The following is a 23,297-nucleotide window of genomic DNA, read 5'->3' on the forward strand; positions in this document are numbered from 1 at the left end:
GATTCAGATTGCTATGATATCTCGACATACAGAATGAATTGTCTGTACACACAGTGCAACATTCGACATAAATTTATTATCAATTAAACAGTGAACTGAAGAGAAATTATTTCTGTGTGTATGATTTGTAGAGATGTGTAATTCACCAATATTTTGGAGTTTGCTAATTGTGGAAGATTCTTAAATAGTTTCTAACGCATAGACACTTTGTTTATATGCCACATACAGTCAATCACATAAACTGCATTGGTTAGGATAATTTTTTTCCATGATATTACAGATATGGTAATAACTGCCTTGGTTACTCTATGTAACCAACATTATTGTTCTCAATGTTTTTCACCCAGATATATTAGCCCTCTAGGATTGCAAAGTGTTCCAATAGACAGTACTGATGTTAACATGTGGATGGTGCTTTAGATAATCCCTTGTCTTGAAGAATCTGTTCATGACAGTGTTTTTTCCTCATTTAGCAGAATTTGAATGGCAATATTATCAAAGAAAAAGTTAGCTGATCATGATTTGAATGGATAATTGTAAGTGACAAATGTCTGTCAACGAATTCTATAAACTGATAATCTTTCATTGGATCATAATTGAATGCTTTGTGGAAAGAATACCTAACTGTGTAATGATGTATTAAAATCGTAATTGTTATACCATTTGTTATAAGATTAACGGTAAAAAATTTTCATAGAGTGCTTGAATGAATGAATGAATGAATGAAAAGAGAGAAAAGAACATTATCACAGGTGTGCAGCCAACAGACAAATAGCAATGGAGATGGATTATATAATTGCTATCATCTCAGTCACCATAGCTACATGTACATTGAAAATTTGATATAATTTGCCTGCAATAGTCATGTCACTGCTGTGAAAGTCTATCTACAGTGGTTGATATCAGTTGTATAAGAAAGACAAGAATTTGATGTCTAACCCCATCTTCAATCTAAATTTTATTATGTGATTTTGTGTATTTTGACATAATTTGTATTGAAATCAAAGCTTATAGACAATATTGATTGAGATTTAGTTTACATGACTAGTAATTCTTTACATACCACTTGTTGTGTTGTTATTCAAATGTAAACTTTCAAATTACAATAAAACATATCTTGATCTGTTCAATGCTTAAATTGTTTCTTTCCAAGATTTGTAAACATTACAGTTTGAAACCAAGTAATCGTATAAAAAATTTCCAGAGCATGTTTGGAAAAACCATATTACTACTACAGTATGTTCCACGGAAAATAAATTATATAGAAGTTAATAGATTTACGTGTTTATAATTTTCAATAATTTTTTCATTTCCATCTAGTATGTAGTTACAATACCTGCAATATTGTACAGGTTCATAGTTGAGCAGGTACATTTACATTTCACATTGCCAATTTGAAAGTTTGTGAGGTTCAGATAATGGGTAACAGCTTTCCATAAACATAGCTAATTCGGCATGTATGAGAAGTGCACAGGCCTTGGAGGCAGATTCCTAGCTGTTAGGTTTTTACAGCAACTAGCTCAGAGTCTTCTTCCTCAACACATACACACTTCAACTTTAAGTAAGCCCTCTGGCTACATCAGAACAAGCAGTTTGTAAAGGAGAAACACACTGGCTGCCAGTACAAGAAGATTGAGCAACAAAATTCTGACTAAAACTTTTCTTATCACATACATTGTAACTCATCATTGAATTTTGTTAGTCAGACTTTCTTGTAATGGCATGTAGTTTTTTTGCCTTTACCAACCACATTTAGTAACTTTTTAATTTTATGTCTCCCAAGAGATGTTGAGTGCAAACAGAGTGTAATGAAGCAATTCACAATCCATAGCTCAGAAGTAACTTAGTGAATCAATACAAAGAAAAGGTAAATATCATGTGTGTGGATATTTACATCATCCAATCCAGAACTGGTATGTCAATATGCTTATATACACATGATTTTTTCTATCGGGAAAAGGGAACAAATATGAAAGTACAATGTACTACACAACCATCTTTTAAAATTGCAATAAAATGTTAAAATATGAAGTGAAAATCATTTTTGAAGCTTGTCTGATGGAAATTACCCATCAACAATATTTCATTATGTTATTTACTGTAACTATTAATGCCGTTTTGTACATTTGACTTTGTTTTTACATATTACCAGTGCTCATTCCATTGATGGCAAGCAAATGGTTTTAATAGAGGAAGATGAGATTTCCATGACAGATGTTTACTGCAGGTGTTTGAGAAATATGGCAATTAAGGTAGAACGCACCTCGGGGACAGACATTCGGACTCTCAAACTTTTACAATTCTCTTCTGATATACCACATGTTGGGTTCATTTTAAAGCTTTTGGTGAATGAAAACTTTTCACCGGCTTAGTTTTTCGAAATTCAAACATTTTTATTTTTCTCCATAGAGTTAACACAGGGATGGCGGCCATTTTGAATTTCTAATATCGGTAAATCTTGGGTAATTTGTTTCTCTAGTACCAAAATTTGCACGGTGACCCACTATTTTTATTCTTGATTTTGAAAGAGAATGATTGAAAGATCCCTTGAGGAAATTTAGAGCAAAAGTTTAAGTCTTTCACTTTCGAGGTGCATATTACCTTAACATAACTGGAAATAAAAACTTGAAGTAATCGATATTTCAGAGATTTTTACAATGTAGAGAAGCTTTTAGACCTGTGTGAAACCATACATGAAGTTTTATATAGATGGACTCGATGAGTTGTCATCATACTTTCAGTATAAGTAAACCCATGTACCAGTTAGGATAGTTAATTTTGAATTTTAGAAAAAAATGATGAAAAAGAATGATAAAATATCTCAAGTTTAGTTATCATAGCTTGTAAGATTGAAATGTCAACAGCAAATAGAATCAGCTTCTAATAATACTTCAGTGTCTCTGACCAAACAGTAAATAATCACCAAACAATTAAAATATCAGTAACCAAAATATACATACCAAAAGGAAAACTACCAACATATGAACTTTAGATAACAACATGCTGAAAAATTGCCAAGTTTTTGAATTTTTATATTCCAAAGTAGGAAGTAATATTATTCCCTTCATCATTTTAATGATTTCACTCATGACAAGTTGTTTTATCAGCAATTATTGCAGTGACTGAACCAATCTTATTTCTGTATTTAATTTTAATACCCTTAATAACAGTTCCTTTCTGTTTACCGCTTCAATTTCATTTCATGATCCTCCAGCAGTACAACCATTAATGGCATAGTTCTGCACTACTGAAGTTTTTATTCCCATCAGTTCCACCATAAATTTTTCTTTCAAGAGCAAAATACTCTAAATTATATTTTTGACTCACGCCTTTTCAATTACATTAAAGTGAATGGCGAGGGGTTATTGAAAGTTGAAAGGAAATCACTTGTGCATAACACATCTTACAATATTAATAAATGAATTTTACGTACAAGTGCTGCTATTGTTGTTTGCTTAACTTCTAAAATGACATCTGATGTACCTCTCAACCCAGTGACTACGTAACCCTTCAGTCACCTCAGCTTATTTGGGATTGAAGCTCAGGAGATATCATGACTACTATATGACAGAATGTTTTGATGCAGAACATAGGTCAAAGATCACATACATCACCAAAATTATAATTAAACCATTCTGTACACACTAGGGAATAGTTTCTCTTTGGACAAGACTACAAACTTGGTTATTGTAAATTTAAATGAGAAATTTCAATATTACATGAAATTGAATCTTTCATCAAAATTTGGAGTGGATTGATTTTACATGCCACATCACATGTCATAAAGCATCTGGTGCCTTGTTACTTTAGTTTAAGAGCATTTTACAGCTACATGGTGAATTTGTTGTCAAGAGATGTTTCATGGCAACTGAATCCTGCCTGATGACTGTTGCCTAGCAATAGAAACCCAGAATGGATGCCTTTATGCTCTGTAATTTGCCTTGATCTAATGGTAAATGTCAGGCATAGCTAATCTAGTGGTAGAAACCTTTGTCAAATATTTGGTTTCATTTGCTTGTTGACTTGAGTGCTGGCAGGAATCATCAATGTGGAAGTCAAAATTGCAAAGTTTAAGACCTAAACTAAATTTGTTGACAGAGCAATAGAAAACCTGATGTTAACTTTTGATTTGATGGGACTGTTTTCATTAATGTTAAATTTTCATCAAGTAAATGGTAAAGTATTGCTTAGGTTGTTCTTAGTGTGCTAAAGGCCATTATACTGAAATACTGAGAAATATTACCAAAGTACCAAAACAGGGCTACACCAAATTTCAAATAATAATAATAAGTCAATGTAAAGATAAGCTTGTCAATAATAATCTTAGATTCATCGTGTATGTCAGATGTTATTTAAAGTTTTAAACATTAATTTAGGAAGTTTTTTCTTTCAGCTTATTTTTCGGAACCATCTTCTGTGTAACATCACCATCATGGTTCGGTCCATTTCCACTGAGATGTCAATGGTGATTGATGACCTGTATAAGGACTTTGTGGTGAACAGCTCAAAAAATAGACACTCTTTGATCTAATGTCTTCTGTTGATAGATTATATCAATTACTTACTTTAATAGATCTTAAACCACTTGCCTTCAAAAAAAATATTTTGCATCTATTGACTAAATTTCTCTAGTTTTCTTTTACGTGACAGATGTTTCATTATCTGTACCAGTGACAAATTCTTGACAGAAATTATTGATAAAGAATCTTTATCAAAAATTTCTGTCAAGATACTTGATATAAGATACTTGTAGCTCCTATCAAAGGTAACTGCATACCTGAGATAAAGAATCAACACTAGAATTGAAGTTCATATTCTCTTTCACAACTCTTACATTTGTAGCATGTATACTTATTCCAATTACGTTTATTCCAGCACCATGGGTTTCATGAATTTTGCAATATGGAACAGTAGTTGGCAGGTTAAATATTCATGCGGTTTATACCGGAAAAAATGAATATAATACCAGTATGTGTTCCACTGTAACCTTATTTAAAATATCATTCATCAGCTCAACCAGGATAGCATAACCTTTCATGAAAAATATATCAGTCAGGAAAATATAACCAGACAAATAAATGCTGAAATGGCATTATCTTAATGATATATGTGAAACAGTTGAATAGAAAGTTCATGGTCAAGTTGACAGGCTCTTGATGACAGTACGTATGTAGCGAGAGTTTGGATGGACACAAATTATGGAAAGAGGAGGATGCAATGGAAAGTGCACATCAGATATAGCTGAATTGAACAGACTTAATTCAGTGAAAGATGTAATCAGTGAAGCAAGAAAGTCATCATTGCCTCCAGCAATTTGTCTAGTCAGATTTACTCAAATAACAGCTTTCTGAATGCAGTACTGACTTCAGCTCTGTCCTGTAAGGTTCTAGCAAATACTGTGATGAATTTGTCTCCTGAAATTATTGTTACCAAGACGACGGGATGTTGCTCTTACTGTTTTATCATCTATCATTTGGAAACAACCATATTCTTTTTAATATTCCCAAATGATTAATGGTATGTATTTTTGGAAGTTAATTTGATATTCTCAATTACTTTGCTGTGCATGAGTTCAGCACACAGTGAAATTTGTCATTATTTTCAGATACTTCACAGTAAATGAGATACAGCTCATAACTAATATGCTATGTTAGCTAGGGTGATACATCACTGTTGCATGGGTAGTATTCACACTGGGCTGACAGAACATATCATGAAAATCTTAGACTGGTACAAGAGTTACACATTTTATTTAGTCAATATACCAGTTGATGTTTTTACTCTAAGACCACGACATTTGCTACAATCAAGCATGTTTTCTGTTTTGCATGATTTTGCACAATGAAGAGTTTGTATGAACACGTAATTTCATATTCATAGAATAGATTGCGCTCGGCTGACCAGGTGTGTATATGTTACCATCAGAATGAAAAGAGCATAGTTTGACTGTGTTTGATTTTTGGACAAAAAAGTCACAAAGTATGCTGATTCAATCTGAATCAGTGAATACTTTACAGCAAGACTTTACAGCAAGCCTACCGGTACCAAGTCATATATAGAAATTAGGAGTGTTCCTTGGTTGTCAAATACCGGTACCATCTAAAAGAAGTGAAGGATAAGCTTAATGGTTAAGTGTTACACAAAATCATGGAGTATTCTCCAAAGTAAAGACATTTTCTGTAGGTCAGCTGAAATGAAGTTTCTCCTCATAAGTTGTGTATGCACTCAGCTGATGAGGTGTGTTGTCAAAAAACTTACATTCCATAAAATATGCATTTTATACTGTGTTTAACTTCTGGACATTATTGATGAGAACACTATGATGGGTCATGCATAGCCAAGCCATGCATGTATTGCAGGCCATCTGATGATAAATACACTACACAAGTCAAGCCATTAAAATATGAATATTAATAAAGCAATCTCGGGGTCATTTCATTTCAGCAGACACACATCTGTGATGGCATATACACTGTCTATCGTATTACCAGCAAAATTTGTTTCTGAGTGAAACGACTGTATCTTTGATAACTTTTATCTTTACCATTGTTTAAATGTGTGTGCACAAAGGAAAGCCAGCTAAATTTGGTTTTCCAATTTATCGTATATATATAAATGAAAACAATCAGTCAAGACATTGGCCTTGTCCCATGTCTGTTTTTAGATTATCTGTGTACATCATACAAATGCATCTGGTGTGTGCATATCAATCACTCTTGTCTCTACCTGTTCCTGCACTGCTAGAGATCAACCATATTTTTAGCTCAAAATTTTTGCTAGATTATTTTTTTTTTCAATCTAATAAAGGTAGACTTTGAGTGAAAGAAGATACATATATATCAGTCACTCTCATTGATATTCTGCTCTCATTTTGGATGACCTTATGGCCCAGTTATATTTTACAATGATTGAAATGTCCGTTTATACCCAAGAGTCGTGGAATTTTTGATCTTCTGAGAGTACTTGTCAATATTCTAGCTGTCTTCTATTGAATAAGGCAAGTGAAAATTACTTTAAAGTAATTTCCCAAGTGTCAAATCAAGGCTGAATTGCTCTGTCATGGAGAAAAAACAAGAGTCATTAAAGTTTGATGGTTGGTATAAAATAGGAGAGAAAAGACACCACTGAGAAGATAGCAAATTTTGTTAATTGACCTGCAGGGACACAATGACTTATCTCTCAGATAACACATTGATTGCTTGTAAAATTTAAACTTTACAATGTCTAATTAGTGACATCCATGGCTGTGACTAATTGATGTTTTGCTTGGGTTGATGTATTTGGATTGTCTGATCATTACATCAGAGTATCTGTGATAAATAAAGTCAGGGGAGAAGTCTCTGTAAAGTTAAAATGTAAATTGATTACAGTGAAGGTTATAATAAACTCTATATTCTCACAGAAGTTACTTTTACTACGTCAATACACCATGCATTGAGAAGGCATTGTTGCAAATTGACAAATATCTTAAAATTGATAATCCAGTACTTTACTGCTTATTCTTAAAACATGATATGTCTCGTGGGATAAAAGATGGCTTACAGCATTTTATGTATATCATGGGAGTCAAATATCCCAATAATTAATTAAAATCAATAATTCATTTTTTTCATGATAATTGATGAAAACTAAAATTGTAGTTACAGATGCTGTATCTGTAGTAGAAGAAAGATCATTCAAATGTACAAAATTGTTGAGGGAACTAAAATGCTTGTCCATCGTAAAATTTTGGCATTTCATTTCAAATTTATGGTTTATTGTGTAACCATTTGCAATTTTTATTGCCTTTATAAAAATTTCACATAAAATTTTTGAGATTTTACTTTCCTAGCAAACAGCAATACAATATATGTTCCATGTGATTAAATAATTCAAAGAATTGTAATCAGTTTTGATGATGTCATGTGAGGTCAGACATCATTAAAGTTACTTGTTACTCATTTTTATCACTTAGCCACTGCAGAAATATTCTCATCGGCAGTACAGCGTAGGTTGTGTGTTTGTCCATCAAACTGCAACTCTGCAATTTCATTTGTCTTGTGTTGGTCCAGATTTCAATCTTCTAGTCATGTTTCAATCCATGGAGGTCCAATTTTCAATGGGAAAGAAATAGAAATTCAACGAAATTTAAGTGGTTAAAAGCCTAAAACATACGGTACACCAATGACTGTTGACACATGTACCATATCCCTGTCATTTCATTTTCTCTGTGTAGAGGTCAACCAACCATATTGACAACAATAAGGAAGTGCCAATGTAGGATGGTATTGGCTTTTACTCATTTCTATCTACTTGAATCTCATTCAGTGCCCATTGTATCTCCAAAAATAAGAGAAACTCAAATTTGGAACAATCATATTGCTTCAAATTTGGAACAACTAGCGACTTGTATATTAAGGCTCAAATTTGTATAGTTACCTATATTAAGAACAATTACCTGTATTGAAGTAGCTCACACCCTAAAAATGAAAGACCTTCACTTTTGCTCAAACTTTCCTCAAGCAAATTTTCAACCATTTCTTTGAAAATCATGTGTGAAAATCTAGAGTCACCATGCAAACTTTGTTACTACCGGTAGAAAAAATGAATTACCCAAATTTAAGCAATATTAAATGTATCTCGCCTGGCCCATAATGGATGAAAGAAAACGTTCACAAAACTATTAAGCTGGTGAAAATTGTATTTACCCCATAAGCTTCAAAATGAACCTCCACAAGTGTTAGGCTAAAGGATAATATAAAAGTTTGAGAGTCTGAATATCTGTCCCTGAGGCACATTCTACCTGAATTGTAAATTATGAAATTTCAAAAATTAACATCTATATTGATAATAAGTTGATGGACATTGAAGGTATATAAATCAAATGGAATTTATCATTGATCTGAGTGTCAAAAAATACTTGTATATTTGTACTAGCACACTAGAACTCTCAATTCAACCTTGGTTAATATTTTGTGAACCATAGAACAGTTGAGAGTGAAGACTACTACCGGTACACAAACGTGGAAAACATTGTATAAATAAAAATATCAGCATTCATGAAAATGAACAAAACATTTACGTACATATTTTAAAAAGATAACACATAATCCATAGAAAAATTACGAAGTTGTGTTCAATATCTTTAAATGGTCAATGGTATGTGATTGTTAACACTTGATATTTATCTGTCTTTGTGTTGTTTTGTTTACAGGGCCACAAAGAAGCTGATATGTTTTGTGTGTAATTTGACACTGAATTCAGAGGCACAACTTGAAAGCCATGTCAAGAGTTACAAACATCAACAGAAAGTGTTACATGAACAAAGAGCACAGAAAACATTACAAGGCAGATGGGCTGCAAGGAATGGTGCAAACACATTACTCCCTAACCCAGGTAAAACATGATACTGAGAAACCTATTTCATCCTTGACTCAGATTCTGATTGGTCAGGAGGTAATTTTGCTACATTAATGTCAACAAAGCCGGAGAGTAGTTGGTATCAGTTTTCAGTAACTCAGAAAATCTAATATAAACTAATTGATTTCCTCTGATATACAACCCACCTTACACGATGCAACCTGAGACAATTATAGATCTCTGAGTAGAAAGGCAAGATCATATTACTCCATACCAGTACAGTTGTGACGTTTTTTAAGTCATGATATGCTACATGTCCTGGACTACACCATTATAGATATACCGGTATGAGACAAGTTTTCTAGAAAATGCATGACTTTGATATTAGTGAAGTCTCAATTTTTATGAAAAATGAAAGAAGTTTTTAATAGAGGAGCTAGATTGGTGTTCCTTTTAAAATATTGAACTGTCCCACTTACTGTATAATAGCTTTTTAATGTGAAAAATTAATAATTCAGGTATTATGTTGCAGGGAGGGTTTCTCTTAAGTGAGGTATTCCCCATGCTGTTAAAACATTGAATAGGCTGTGATCCAGTGTAGGAATAAATTTACCAGGAAACTAATTTAAATATTGATCATTACTTGAAAATGTTAGCATTAATTTTGCAAAAAGTTAATCCAAGCATCAAGCACATCCAGCTTCAATCAAAATGGGAAGTGTAGTCACTGTAGCCAGGGTGAAATAAACTGATGAAGATTTTGTACACTGTATGAATTAATACCATAAAAATTTGAGGAAAAATTCAGTGAAAGTGTCTATACTTTTTGTTGCATTTGTGAATGAGTGATATATCTAGATTGCCAGACAAAGTCTTATGATTATGAATCGCTGTGCATTTCTCTATTCCTGTTGTTGCAATCAGATCAATCCTCCGTACTAAATTTTGAATTAATATGTCATGTTAGTGTTGGTTAGTCATCAGTTTCCGAGGTTTTTTAATTTCCTTTGAAGAATGTAATGTATTTTGACCAACTTCCATTTCTGTACCATTTCAGGACTTGGTAATGGAACACATGCTAGGATTGGCCTCCTTCCTCAAAACGGCCATCCTAATCAACATAGAATGTATCCCAGCATGCAAGCGCTAGGCTTGTCACCACCAATGGCCAAGAAACCTTCTCCTAGACCAAAAGACCTTGCTATGGTGATGACTCCTAGTGGAAAATTCTACTGTGCCTGCTGTGATTTGATGTTGAATTCTGAAGTACAATACAGACAGCATATACAAAGCAAGAAACACAGAGGTAGACAGTCAGGTTATAAAAAACCAGATCTTCAATGATCTTTGCATCAGTCTGTTTTTCTATCCCCCTTACCAACAAGTCATAGAAGAGTCCCATCATTTTCAATAGCTTGGATCTTTAAACAGGACGACAGGAGAAAGTGTTCAACTAGCATTTCTGTGAAACTTTTATTTCGTAAAAGAAAATTATCAGTAGTACACTTAATTATCAATATTTTCGTAGCTAATGATGAGTTTAGGTTAGCTAGCCATGTCAGAATCTGATTAACACCAGACAGTCATGTGATGATAAGCTTGTAAATATAACTTACTTTAGATTTTCATTGGACAAAGCCTCTTTTTTATTACAGTTTTGCAGGTGTTAAAAAAGAAAGCATGATTTCAATATTGAAGATATTTTTTTGGGGGGAGGGGAGTTTATTTTGAGTCAGATTTGTGACAAACTAAATTAAAAAGTAATGTTGAGCAGACACATTCGTTCAGTAAAAGTTTAGTAAAAATTGTGTAATTTAAATGTGCAATTGAAGGGAATGTGTTGGTTAACGAGAGAACAGGGGAGGTTAATAGCCAATCAAAGGTACATGTATGCATTGAGACATAGGACATTTACTGCAGGTAACAAAACTCTATGAACCATGCAAAGTACTTCTATCAAGGAAAGTAAAAATCAGACAAGCTTCCTATCTGGTAGCTATACTTGGTTTTTATTGATATGAACAAAGCCATTGGTAACAGGATATTGTAACGAAAGAACAACTTATAGTTTCCATCTATTATTTAAATATTGCTTGATTGTACTCAGACTAGAAGAAAAGATGATGACGTACTTTTATTTTCCAAGACAGTGTGATGTTTACAATAGAGTCTGAGCTCTACATACATACCGGTACCTTTGATTGATGTGGTGATGCTCTATCTTACAATGAAGTCAAACATTGGAACAATAATTTATGCTCAGACTGCTGTGATGGAGATGTTAAATTCATTTGCTTTGCTCTATAAGTCTGATAGACATCTCATTGTTGGTGAACGTAAATTCACTCATGTAGTCAGTGCAAGATAAAATCACTATCAACTGTGATTGAATTCTTCCTGTTTGTGATGAAACATTGGAATGTAGGTTTATATGATCCAGAGTAAGATCACAGAGAAGGATGATATTCTAAAATTGAGAAATGTCTTAAGACTGAAGCAGTAGAAATATGCAGCATTACTATTGGCTGAGATATTATTGATGATATAAAGTGCTAGATAAATTGTTAGCGATTACTCATACACAGTCCTTTAGAAAATGATAGGTTTCATGAATTATCCAAAGGATAATATCTTGTGGACATCACTCTGCTGGGCAGCACACTTTAGCAGTCCTTGTGTTTTTGTTCAAATGTTCTGCTCTCTCTCTTTCTCTCTCTCAGCCAAAGGGGTAGTTTGGAATTTTTTATGACACTGATGAGTTTGAACCACCGTATTTTTTTGTTTCCTTAGGTAGAGTATTGATTAATGTTTGACGTAAAAATTATCCCAGAATAATATCAAAAGATAGTGATTTGGCTAGTGTAAGCCCTGGCTTGAAAGCTAATTACCCACTGATGTACAGGGATGTGTTTTGGTTTATGCAGCAATTTACTGAGGATTACTTGAATGGCTGTGAGACTGGAGACAGCAATAATTACCTACAGTTCATTCTCTTCACCAGCTAGTATTTGATATCTTGGAAACGTTCCCTTGAAAATCTCCAACTGATGGGTAATTTGAAAAGTTCATGAATAGAAATTAATATTCTCACTTTTAATCAAAAGTGAAGGTGGGTTGCTGTAAGCGCAGTGAAATAGGAAAGTAGGGATCGAAAAATAGAATTTTGATAGGTAATTAATTTATTTAAGTGACAGATGGACAAATATCTATTCAATGCTGCACAATTGTGGTCTAGAATTTTCAAATGCTTTTTGTTCAGTCTTCAAAGAAAAGGAAGTCCCCTGACTAATTCCTTCAATGAATTCACATCACAGTGTTTGAAGTAGAGATTAATTCCCATTTATTTCCTATGATTGGTGTCTTAGTCAAGCTGAAATGAAAACAGCCTAGATGAATCGATTAATTATGTTGCCTTTTTATTTCTCCCTGAATACCAAGTTGGAGGTGAGATTTGTCGTTTTACATCACAGACAACAGCATAAACACAATTCTCTGAAGGCTCTGCAACAGAATCAAGGGTTTTGGCAAGGTGTTAGTCTACAGCAAGCACATGGCATACACTGTAAGCTAGACACAATCTCATCAAAATTTACTGAGATCTGTGTATATCATCTTTGCATATAGCCTTGATGGAAGTAGTGTGACTGAATGGCTGATACAACACTGCAGGTGCTGTAATACTTTATTGATTTCTTCCCAGCTCAGCAGTCATAGCATCATCTCCTGCCGTACTTGGCTTTACCAGACATTTGGGTCACTGCTTCACACCAGGAGGCAATTACCTTTTTCCATTATGAAAACATCACATGACTCCTAATTTCCTTGACGACCAGGTTTCCATAGTAACAAAGATTATTACTGACAGGATATAATCGGTGCTGTTCCATCGTTGGGATATTGATGGACAGATGGTGGTGGATATTCATGAATGCCCTGGAAGCAATGATAGTTAGTTGAGCTGAACTCAGCTGAACAGGTTAATGATTGTCAGGTACCTTGGAAAATGGAAAGCTCCCTACAGTATGCATGATTTACATGTTTCAGACCAAGCTAGTTACCTACTTCAGATTTACTAGCCTTCGTAAATCACAGCTGTAAATCTGTCACATCGCTGCTATTCCCTCTACAACAGCCTCATTGCTCACAAGCATACATGTACTTGTGGAGAAAAAAAGACAAAAATTATACTTTTGAAAGATGTTTTCACAATCAAAATAATTTCATCGTGAAATTCAAAATGTAGCTGTGTGAATTTGATGCTATCAAAATTGTACTAAATATCACAGAACTTTGTGAATTTTTTCCACTGTGAGTGAAAACTGCATTCTGTAGTCTCAAGTGAGATCATCAAGCTTACAGATGTCAAGTTATAATGAGTTCATTAGGAAGCATTCAAAAATCACTCACCCTGCGTCACCTTGGCTGATATTGATAGAACATGTAAGAAGATTGGAAACCCAGGTGTAGTGAAAAGTCTAATCGTTCCATTGAGTCTAATGCTGTACTAAAAACAGATAAAAAACAAGTTTACTCAGAATCAGAAATCAAGTTTACATTGAACAGGTACAAGCCATTGACATGCTTTGAGACCTACCAGTACAACATGTTTGGCAAGAAAGGAAATTTTCATGGCAAGGAGAAATTGCCTATTAGTGGTAACTGTATTGACAGATGTTAAAATACATGTAGGAGTAGAGATGTACCTTGATGCAATTATTGTCTAGATATCTCATTTCCTTGGTTTCCCATGTTTATCAAGCAAGCAAGGCTGGCCGCGGTCAAATTTAGTGACATATCTGATCAAATATTGTACAAGGGATGACAAGTACTCCACTTTGTTCTGACATAGTGCAATGTGGAAAGCGGTTTACAGAAAGACCTGTGTTTGCCGTGTTTTATTGCAATTTCTCAGGGTTTGCTGTAAGGCGCCATGAGGAGTAAATTCTATACAGGTTGACAAGTTGACAGCTTTAAAAGGTCAGGAGCTTTTCACAAGGACATCTTTCCATCATATGCTGACTTCAACCACTCTCATTGCAGATTGAGTGTTCTAACATCATTTACAGCAACAGTCATACCTTCTTTGATCTGTGTATGGATGCCCATTGCTCTTGTTTATGTTTGAAGATGAAAACTCAGCAACATATTTGTGTTTGAAAATCATCTCAGATACTTACAAATACATAAGAGTATTTGACTGTGTGACATTTACCTTGAAATAATCATCAGAAGTGGAATCTGCATGGAAACGTGACTGTGTTCAGTCAGTGTCAAAATTCAATTTCCATCGTCAGAAACTAATACATTTTATCAGCATCAAACATCTTGAACTTTACTCCTTGCGTATATCTCCTCTAGGTCAAATTAAGGCATGCAAGATTGGTAATGTCTTGTACAGAATTGATTTTCTTTTGTGGAAACTGACTTCATATTCATCTGTGGCCAGTTCTGTTGACTCATGGATGTTCTGTTTTGCATCGATGTACATCTACGGCAATCCAAAAATTCCCGCAGGCAACTCTATCTGTGTAGTTCAAATAAAGGAATCATTCTCTCTAGGGATGTGGAGTCGATTCAGAATTCCATGAAAAGGTGTTCCTTATAGTGATAAAGTCTTAACAGACGTGTAAACATCAAGCCATCTTCTTGGCTCACAGTATTCTAAGAATCTGTTGAAATGCAGGAACGGCTGCAAACAAAAACATCCATTTTAAAATTTAAAGCCGCTTTTCCATTTATTTGAGACGCTGAACACCAACTATCTTAGTATTCCTATGATAAGACTTAAACTCATGGATGCATCCGGTTTTTCCATTTATTGAGACGCTGAAATCCAACCATCTTAGTATTCCTATGATAAGACTTAAACTCATGGATGCATTTGAAAAAGATTAACAGCTGTAGCCTACAAAGATACATTTACCATGGTACATTCTATGTGAATAGAGTAGATCTACATTGTATCTGTCGCTGACCATCCAAAAGAGTGTGAAATAAAAATCTGTGTGTTCATTCAGCAGTGTAGTGCAGCTGCAGCATACGTGCAAGCAATTATAAGATCAGACTGTAGAGATTGTTTCTTTTGATAAAAATTCATGTGATGAAATCCGCAAGGTGAACTGTGCCCAGATTAAAAACATTCAGGTTTTGATGTCTAGCGTTTCTTTCATCTGTGAAACATGATTTTATTTAATGTGGAGATGAAATTGCTGTGATAGTAATTGTGCATATTTTTTCAATAGACGTTTTTCTACACTGAGCAAGTCTGTGAAAATTGTTTGGTAAATTGGAATGTAGGGATACAGTGAGTTAAAAGTGTAGGCTTTTGAGTCAAAGACTGGATTCCGATCAGAGACTCACACTGTCACATTGAAATTGTACAAAATTACAACCAAATCTGTGCTTTGTGAGGAATTAAGATCTGTGCCTTTCAAAATAGGGCAGATTTGCATTCTGGGAAAATGTTTATACAATTTCGTCTTTTTGAACCCTGTAATCCATGGTACAGTGAAATAATCTAAATTGTATTGAGTTTCTGGATTATCCTATTTGAAGGTAATGGGGATCACAGGGTATTAATCTATCATGTTTGAAGTTTGTTTTTCCCATTATTCAGATTCTAGCATCTTGCAACGCAAAATTCACCGTCTGTATTCTACTTGCAAAGCAACAGCATTTGTTTATGCAAATTAAGTCATTTATTCAAATTTGACGCACACTGGAAGAAATAATCCATAAAATGTGAAATAACACAAGTGTGGATGAATTATTTTTCATGTGGAGACAAACTGGCTACAGAGCAAACTGTGGCTGACATTTGGGTCATATTTATCATTAATACCAACATAAGTACAGAATATATGAGATGGAACTAAGTGTACATTTAGAGTAGTTACTGGTTCAGATTATACGTCACAAAGGCATGGCAACTCATGTCTCAGCAGATTGAGATGTAGAGATCCCATTCAGTTGGAAAGATCCTCAAATATTTGTCTTTTGTCGCAGTAAAATGAGTCGAATTCAGCCGAGTGCATGAGTAGCCATCTCTTTTGATCTGTCGGTCTCTTTCTCCTTCAATGCTGTGAACAATCATCTCCAGTTACTGTGATTACAGGGCAGTTTTGTCCAGTCGTCTGAATACCACATCACAGGTACTGAATCTCTTAACTGGAGACTGGAATTCTGCAGAAACCCAATCTAATAGGCCTAAATGTTAGCTTGGGTGATGCTTCATTTTCTGATCACCTGTACGTGATCTGAATCAGATATTTCTGCAAAATTTAAATTCACAGTGCATTACTAACTCTTAGGTTTTCATCAACATCTATCAATTTTGGAACATATTTGCAAATACAGTGTCATAGCAAGTGTTTGAATGATGTAGACTATCATTATTATCCACAAAGAAGAATTTCAAGACAGAGACAAAGCGTTACTGTGGCAGAGTAATGATACACAACCTAAAGCTGCTGTAGAAAACCTTTTTTCTCATTCTTGTAATTGTTGAAATCAAACAGCAGTTCATCCTGTTTTGAATTATTAAAAAGGAAGAGGGACGGAAATCGCTGGGTTATTGCCCAACAGTTGTTGAAATTCACAAGCATGAAAAAAGTGCCATTAGGCAACAAAGAGTCTTAATACGCAGTGCTTTCAGCTGCTTACATACAGTCCTTGTGTTTGTAATTCTTTTTGCAATAAACTTCCAACAAAATTTTTGGGTGCAAGTTCAGAGATTTTTGTTGAAAACATACACAACATATATATATATGGACAGATTATACCAGCACCATAATATTTACTGCAAACAATGAATTCTGATGGAGATTTTGGTGAGTTTCAGTGCAGAATCAGAACACAGTGTATCATGTGAAAGGTGATTACGTTATAATAGTATCAGTGACTATGAGATACAAACTATCTATTTCAGTGTGTTACTGATGCAAGTTGCATCACAGATATTACACTACTGCCAAGCATATACCTACGCATGCATGCCTGGCTGTGTCGTCAAACAATAATTTTCAAATCTTTACCTATCATTGCTTCCACAGAGTCTGTGCAGTTTCTGCTTGCTATCATGAAAACAGATGAGCACATGGCTATAACAGTCCAAAAGTTTCACATATCAATCACATAATCTATAATTTAAAATCAGTGATACATATCAGTATCAGGTAGCAATTTATTTAGCATCACTCACTGAGAGTAGACAGAAAAAGCCATTCAGCTATTGCATTATATTTTATCATTGTTGAAGTCGTATCATTAGTTGCTGTCAAAAAGGAACACACGTCAGTGTCAGGTTCGTTACCATGCATCTGATACACCTAGTAACTGTTGCCTGGCAACTACACCACTGTATGTTGCGCTGGAAGTGACTCAAAGTACCTATGATGAAAACATGTTTCAAAAGACAAATTTCCTGGTGAAAAATATCAATAGTAATAGAAAGTGTGTAAATTCAAATTTAGCAAAGTCAGAAATTATAAAGTAGATGAATCATAGAGAATATCTTGGTAACCTAGCATTGTCATCTTTAAGGTAGTTTGCACCTCGAAAGTGAAAGACTTAAACTTTTGCTCTAACGTTCCTCAAGGAATCTTTCAATCATTCTCTTTCAAAATCAAGGATAAAAATAGGGGGTCACCGTGCAAATGTTGGTACTAGAGAAACAAATTACCCATTTACCGATATTAGAAATTCAAAATGGCCGCCATCCCTGTGTTAACTCTATGGAGAAAAAATAAAAATTTTAGAATTTCGAAAAACTAAGCCGGTGAAAAGTTTTCTTTCACCGAGAGCTTTAAAATGAACCCCCACATGTAGTATATCAGGAGTGAGATTGTAAAAGTTTGAGAGTCCGAATGTCTGTCCCCGAGGTGCGTTCTACCTTAAATTAAACTCTACTATTTTCATTCCATGTTATCAAAACATTTTATGAAATAGCTTTCGTTTGATTTATTTATATGAGTTTATTTCCATTTGCTTTGAAACCAATTTATTGAAATGATTAATTTATTTTGCCACCATGATTATTGATGTTAACATAGAAATGAGCCATGATGTCCTATTGTAACATTGATAACTTTGATCATGAATCTGGTCACTTAATGCTACTGTTTAACACCATAAAAAATTTACAATGCCTTATTTTTGCCTTATTTCTTGCAAGTTGAATATTTCTGAACTGGTATGCTTTCAACAGCATTATACTGCTGCTCAGTATTTTTGTGTGTCAAATGCTTGATTTGTAATTTATTCATAAATGCCCATTGATATGAGATATAATTTCTTTCTATGTCATTTTTTTAGAATCACGACAGAAATGCAATCATATAGTTGGAAATATGTGAGATGAATATTATCGCTAGGTAGTAGAGGTACTGCAGTTCACTTGATATTTGTATTCTGTGCAGGGAGTCAAACTCATTTATTTTGAAATTGAGGACTTTGTTAGGCTTACAGTAGAGACTGGTTGCCAGTGAAGTGGAACTAAAATGTCAATTTAGAATCAGCAGTAGTGGTTGAAATGAAGCCAAACTGTCTACTGTCCTGTCTCCAAATGTGTTTAAAGTACCTAGATTTTGTAGATTTCAAAGAAATATCAAGGTAGTAGTCGATAGCTATGGCATGTCCGCAGGTAAAAAACAAGATACTGATAAGAACAACAGCGAGGTTGGTTCAGGACTGTATAAATGAAACCAATGACATGAAGGTTTCACATGTGAAGTAACAATGACTGAGAAATTTCTTCTGTATTATGAATTCACTATTTAGTTCAATTTCAGTCAAAACAATAGTTTTTTGAATTACTTTCTTTTTCCACAATTCACAAATCTAAACCCTGGCTAATAGCCTTTGTGTAAAACCAATGCATATTTAATTACATAGCTGTTTCTCTTACAGCCAGTAGCCTTCAGCGTTTTTCTTTATTCTTATTGTAAAAACAAATTGCCTCATAAATTTCAAACAAAGAGATAGGTGTTATTACTCAGTATCATCTTGTATTGGTAGTGAAATGACACACATATCCAATTTACAAATTTATATGTTTGGTGTCGTAACTTTTAAAAGGATTTAGGCACAGCAAAAAATCACTGTCATTTATCACAGGGAAACAAGCTTGGTGAACACAGCATTTGAGTAAAACTTTAATGGCAGTGCTTTGTCACCTGGTGAGTGTGAGCATTATATCCAAAAACAGCAAAAGTGCATTACTACTGATGCTGATATAGATGTCCAATGGGCTGAGTATCACTTAGTGGGCATACTCCTATCTTAGCTGTTGTCTAGGATGATGAAATATGCTGGAGATTTCAGTTTGTAGGGGAAAGGATTAAGCACTCTGCTAAAGCTGACAATGGTATTATTTTAGCACAGTCTGTAGCGTGATAAAAGAGTCTACTGTAAACGTGAAAAGCGACTGCTGCCTCCAGTCTCGTGAGGGCGCTCTAAAGTGAAGAATGTTTGACATAGAGAATCCCAATTTTGCTTTTTTCAGAGTTAGAATGAACACCAGATAAAGTAGTAAACATAGTATTGTCACTCTTTCTCTGTTTAGCTCACATTTCAACATATATTGCTTATTAAACAGTTTTAGTTGATACACTGTGACAGAAGCCTGCCATTTGGCTTAAAACACCTCATAGCGTGAGAGGCACAAGTTTAACACAGTTGTACTTAAGACAAATCATAAATGTCTGAACATTGGCACTACCAATTATGGTCTGAAATAGGAAGACTTCATTGTTTAGATCAGTCATTGACTGCATGCTAACCAGTTTGGTCATTTTGCCACAATATTACACCTTGCATTTTATTATGAGTCTGAATTTACAAGGATATTAAGAATGATTTGATTGAAACAAGTACAAGATTATCTGTGAAAGAAAATGACATTATGCAATTTTAATACAGTTGTGTTTTGAGAGTGTCACCATCTACCGGTATCTCCAATACAGGTTTCATTGCAGGGAACAAGACATGCCCATATAATTCACACGTAGCGTATGCATCAAAGAAATCATTAATGTAGTTATATAAAGTATTCTCAGTGTCATAGCTAACTGCATTTATGTACTCAGCAATCTAGGTTTTCTGAAATTTTGGCAAGAGAATGTTGGTATGCATTTGATTTTTAAAACATGATGTTGAGGAAGACGATCAGAAAGACAAGACAGTAGAAAGAGAATGATAATTCATATGCACTAAAGAATACGTGTTGTAGAACATTTTTACAATTACAATTACAATTACTAATCTCTGTATCATAGAGTACCACAGAGTACCATTGCATAGATTAGTTCAGTGTGTTCATCATGCTTTTCATGGTGGACTACATGTAAATCAGTCTATATCAATGCAGTATTTTCATATTGTCTTGGGAAAAATTGATGGAAAACTAAACGGCTGGAAAATAAGCTGTGTGGAAAAAGAGATGTACTGTTCACAAGTGATTTCTTGATGGAGGCGTGCTAGCAGTTTTTTCTCATTCCAGTGGGAGTAAATATGATTTCATCATTTCAGTGGTTTTCAAATGGACGAAGTAGATGCATGTAACATAGATAGGTTAGTAGGGAGAGTATGTAAAAGAGAGAGAGCATTGGGCATCAGGCATCAAAGTTCATACATTTTGGAGGGGGCAGAGGGAGCTTTCCTCAGTTTAAAAGGAAAACAGTTTCTCTGAGGAGAATACTGATACTAACAGTAATAGGTAAGATACCAACACTTCTAATCTTAGCACAGTCAGTTGCATACAACTTTTAATTATGTCTCCATATTTCAATTTTGTTCAAAATAGATGAGAGTAGCATATTGGCAAGTAAAAATATCTCTGTGACAATTTCTTACAGTTTAGTGGTCACTTGTCCTGTAAGAGATGAAAGAAAACTGTGACCTTAAATTGATATAGCAAATTAATAATGCACCTGTGAACATTTTAGGAAGATAAGTTATCTTACATATGGAGAAATTGATCATTTTGGAAAGAAAACAAATTTATATGTGACCTATGACCCTGTATCTCGGTGTACAATAACAAATCTTATAATCCTGCCTTTTACTAGATTCCATAAATTCCATAGAGACATATTTGTAGTATACAGTATTCATCCTTAGCGTAGATTAGATTGTAACAAATTTTCAACAAGTTGAAAAACCTGTATGTTTTGAAAATACAAAAACATTTGTTATGAAAATCACAGTTGCCTTAAAAGACTTGATCATAAAGAATTGTAAATATTACATGTTCCATATTTTTTGGATAAAAAAGATTTACTGTTGGTTCTTGTATTAGTAGATGTATACTTTGGTTAAGTATTCTTATGATATAGAAAATAAGACATCTTTTATGACCAACTGAAAATATAGGCAGCTTGATTTTATCATAAGCTATGGGTAACCACAGGTAGATAAACCTGATGCACTAGTTTCCATGGATACTATTACTGACTCTGATCAGATTAAGGCAAATGTATCATGATTTGTATTGAAAGATATATCTGATAGCACAGTTGGTAAGACCGCAGTGCCAAAATTGCGAGACAGCGATGTAGTTAATGCGATGAATCAACAGATTTTGGAAAGACGCTGCAAGAGAGTTCTATTCTGAACAACAAACCAAAAGAAAGGTGATCTTGTGTCAGACAGGGATATAAAATGGAAATTAAACCATGAAGAGATATATTGTTTGATCTTGATGCGGTGTTTCAGTTGTTAGTATATGCATTATAGCACAGACCCTCCATCACTGTGATTGCTGTCTCTATATTGGTTTCACTGCAGTCACCAAACTGTCAGTCTTCAAAGACTGTAAGAAAACTACTATGCCATGCAGATCAGAGTAAATCAAAATCTTGCACCAAGTCCAGTAAATCTACATGTATCTTCAGCCATGGGTAAAAAGATTGACAAAATTTGTGAAAGTTACTTTAATTTTGATAGTGCAATGGTCAATTTCTGTAGGAAAAATAGTATCTGAATAAAGATAACAGTCATGTGACAGAATTTACAGAAATTATCTTTCATTGACCATGGTATCCTGACAGAAACTGAGAATGCATTTCTATGCATTGTCATGGATAGCTACATTTAAAGGTTAAAGGTATACTGTCATCTGTTACAATTTTGTCACAGATACCATGGAAAGAGGAAATCTAACCAATCACAGATTTTAAGCCGGTGGCCGCTTTTTAAAAACAGTGCCCTCACATTGGCATTTTGAATACCAAGGAATGCCCCTTTGACCATATATGGGCATTTTAGATTACCGGTGACTGTATACCTTTAACGACATGATTAGAAGTACAGTTGACTTCCATTTTCAGGTACTAGGGGATTAAGTACAATTTTCCAAATACACAGAAGGAATTTTAGTACTTTTCAGTGATAGATGTGATACACAGGACATGGGGATGATATACACATAGATATTTAGTTTTCTAGAGTTTTGTATCAGTTACTGAGTGCTATGTAAAATTTGAAAAATTCACGTAGATCTTGTACCACAAGTTGTTATTTTCAGTTTATACATTACCGTTCATGAAAATCAAAAAGCAAAGAATTTTTGAAAGTCTGGCCAGTAGTTTTTCATTCCAATCCATTCTAGTATAGCTAACATTATCTATTGATATGGGCCATTATTGTGCATCTCTGTAGGCATACAAGACGGTGGTTTTGTTCTTTTAGTAGATTAACACTTTGTAAATGCCTCTTTATTCCAAGTTTCGCATTTTAATGATGTCTTTGCTTCTTCGTTTTACTTCAAAGAAGAATGAGGAACAAAACTTTTGATGTTGAACCTGTGCAGGCATCTTGCCAACCTGAACAGGCCGGTGTAATTTCATATTATTTCACGCCGTGTTCCTTGCTGAACACCAAGAAAACTGAAATGTTTATTTTGCAAATGAACACAAGTTGCACCTCTGTGCAAACACTCACACCCCACCTACATGGAGAAT

At 34.2% G+C, this 23,297-nt stretch overlaps 1 protein-coding gene across 1 annotated transcript in view; it reads left to right on the forward strand.

The window, feature by feature from the left end:
• The window catches only part of LOC139136590 (zinc finger matrin-type protein 3-like), a 55,934-nt gene extending 33,580 nt beyond the window's left edge, over window positions 1-22,354 (forward strand). Inside the window, exons 3-4 of the mRNA XM_070704348.1 lie at window positions 9,194-9,375; window positions 10,397-22,354. Coding sequence (XP_070560449.1) covers window positions 9,194-9,375; window positions 10,397-10,683 — 469 coding nt within the window. The 3' untranslated portion in view covers window positions 10,684-22,354. The remainder of the gene's footprint in view (window positions 1-9,193; window positions 9,376-10,396) is intronic.
• Window positions 22,355-23,297: the final 943 nt, after the last annotated feature.

The sequence above is a fragment of the Ptychodera flava genome, chromosome 7 (assembly GCF_041260155.1).
Source record: "Ptychodera flava strain L36383 chromosome 7, AS_Pfla_20210202, whole genome shotgun sequence".
In the NCBI taxonomy this organism is placed as follows: domain Eukaryota; kingdom Metazoa; phylum Hemichordata; class Enteropneusta; family Ptychoderidae; genus Ptychodera; species Ptychodera flava.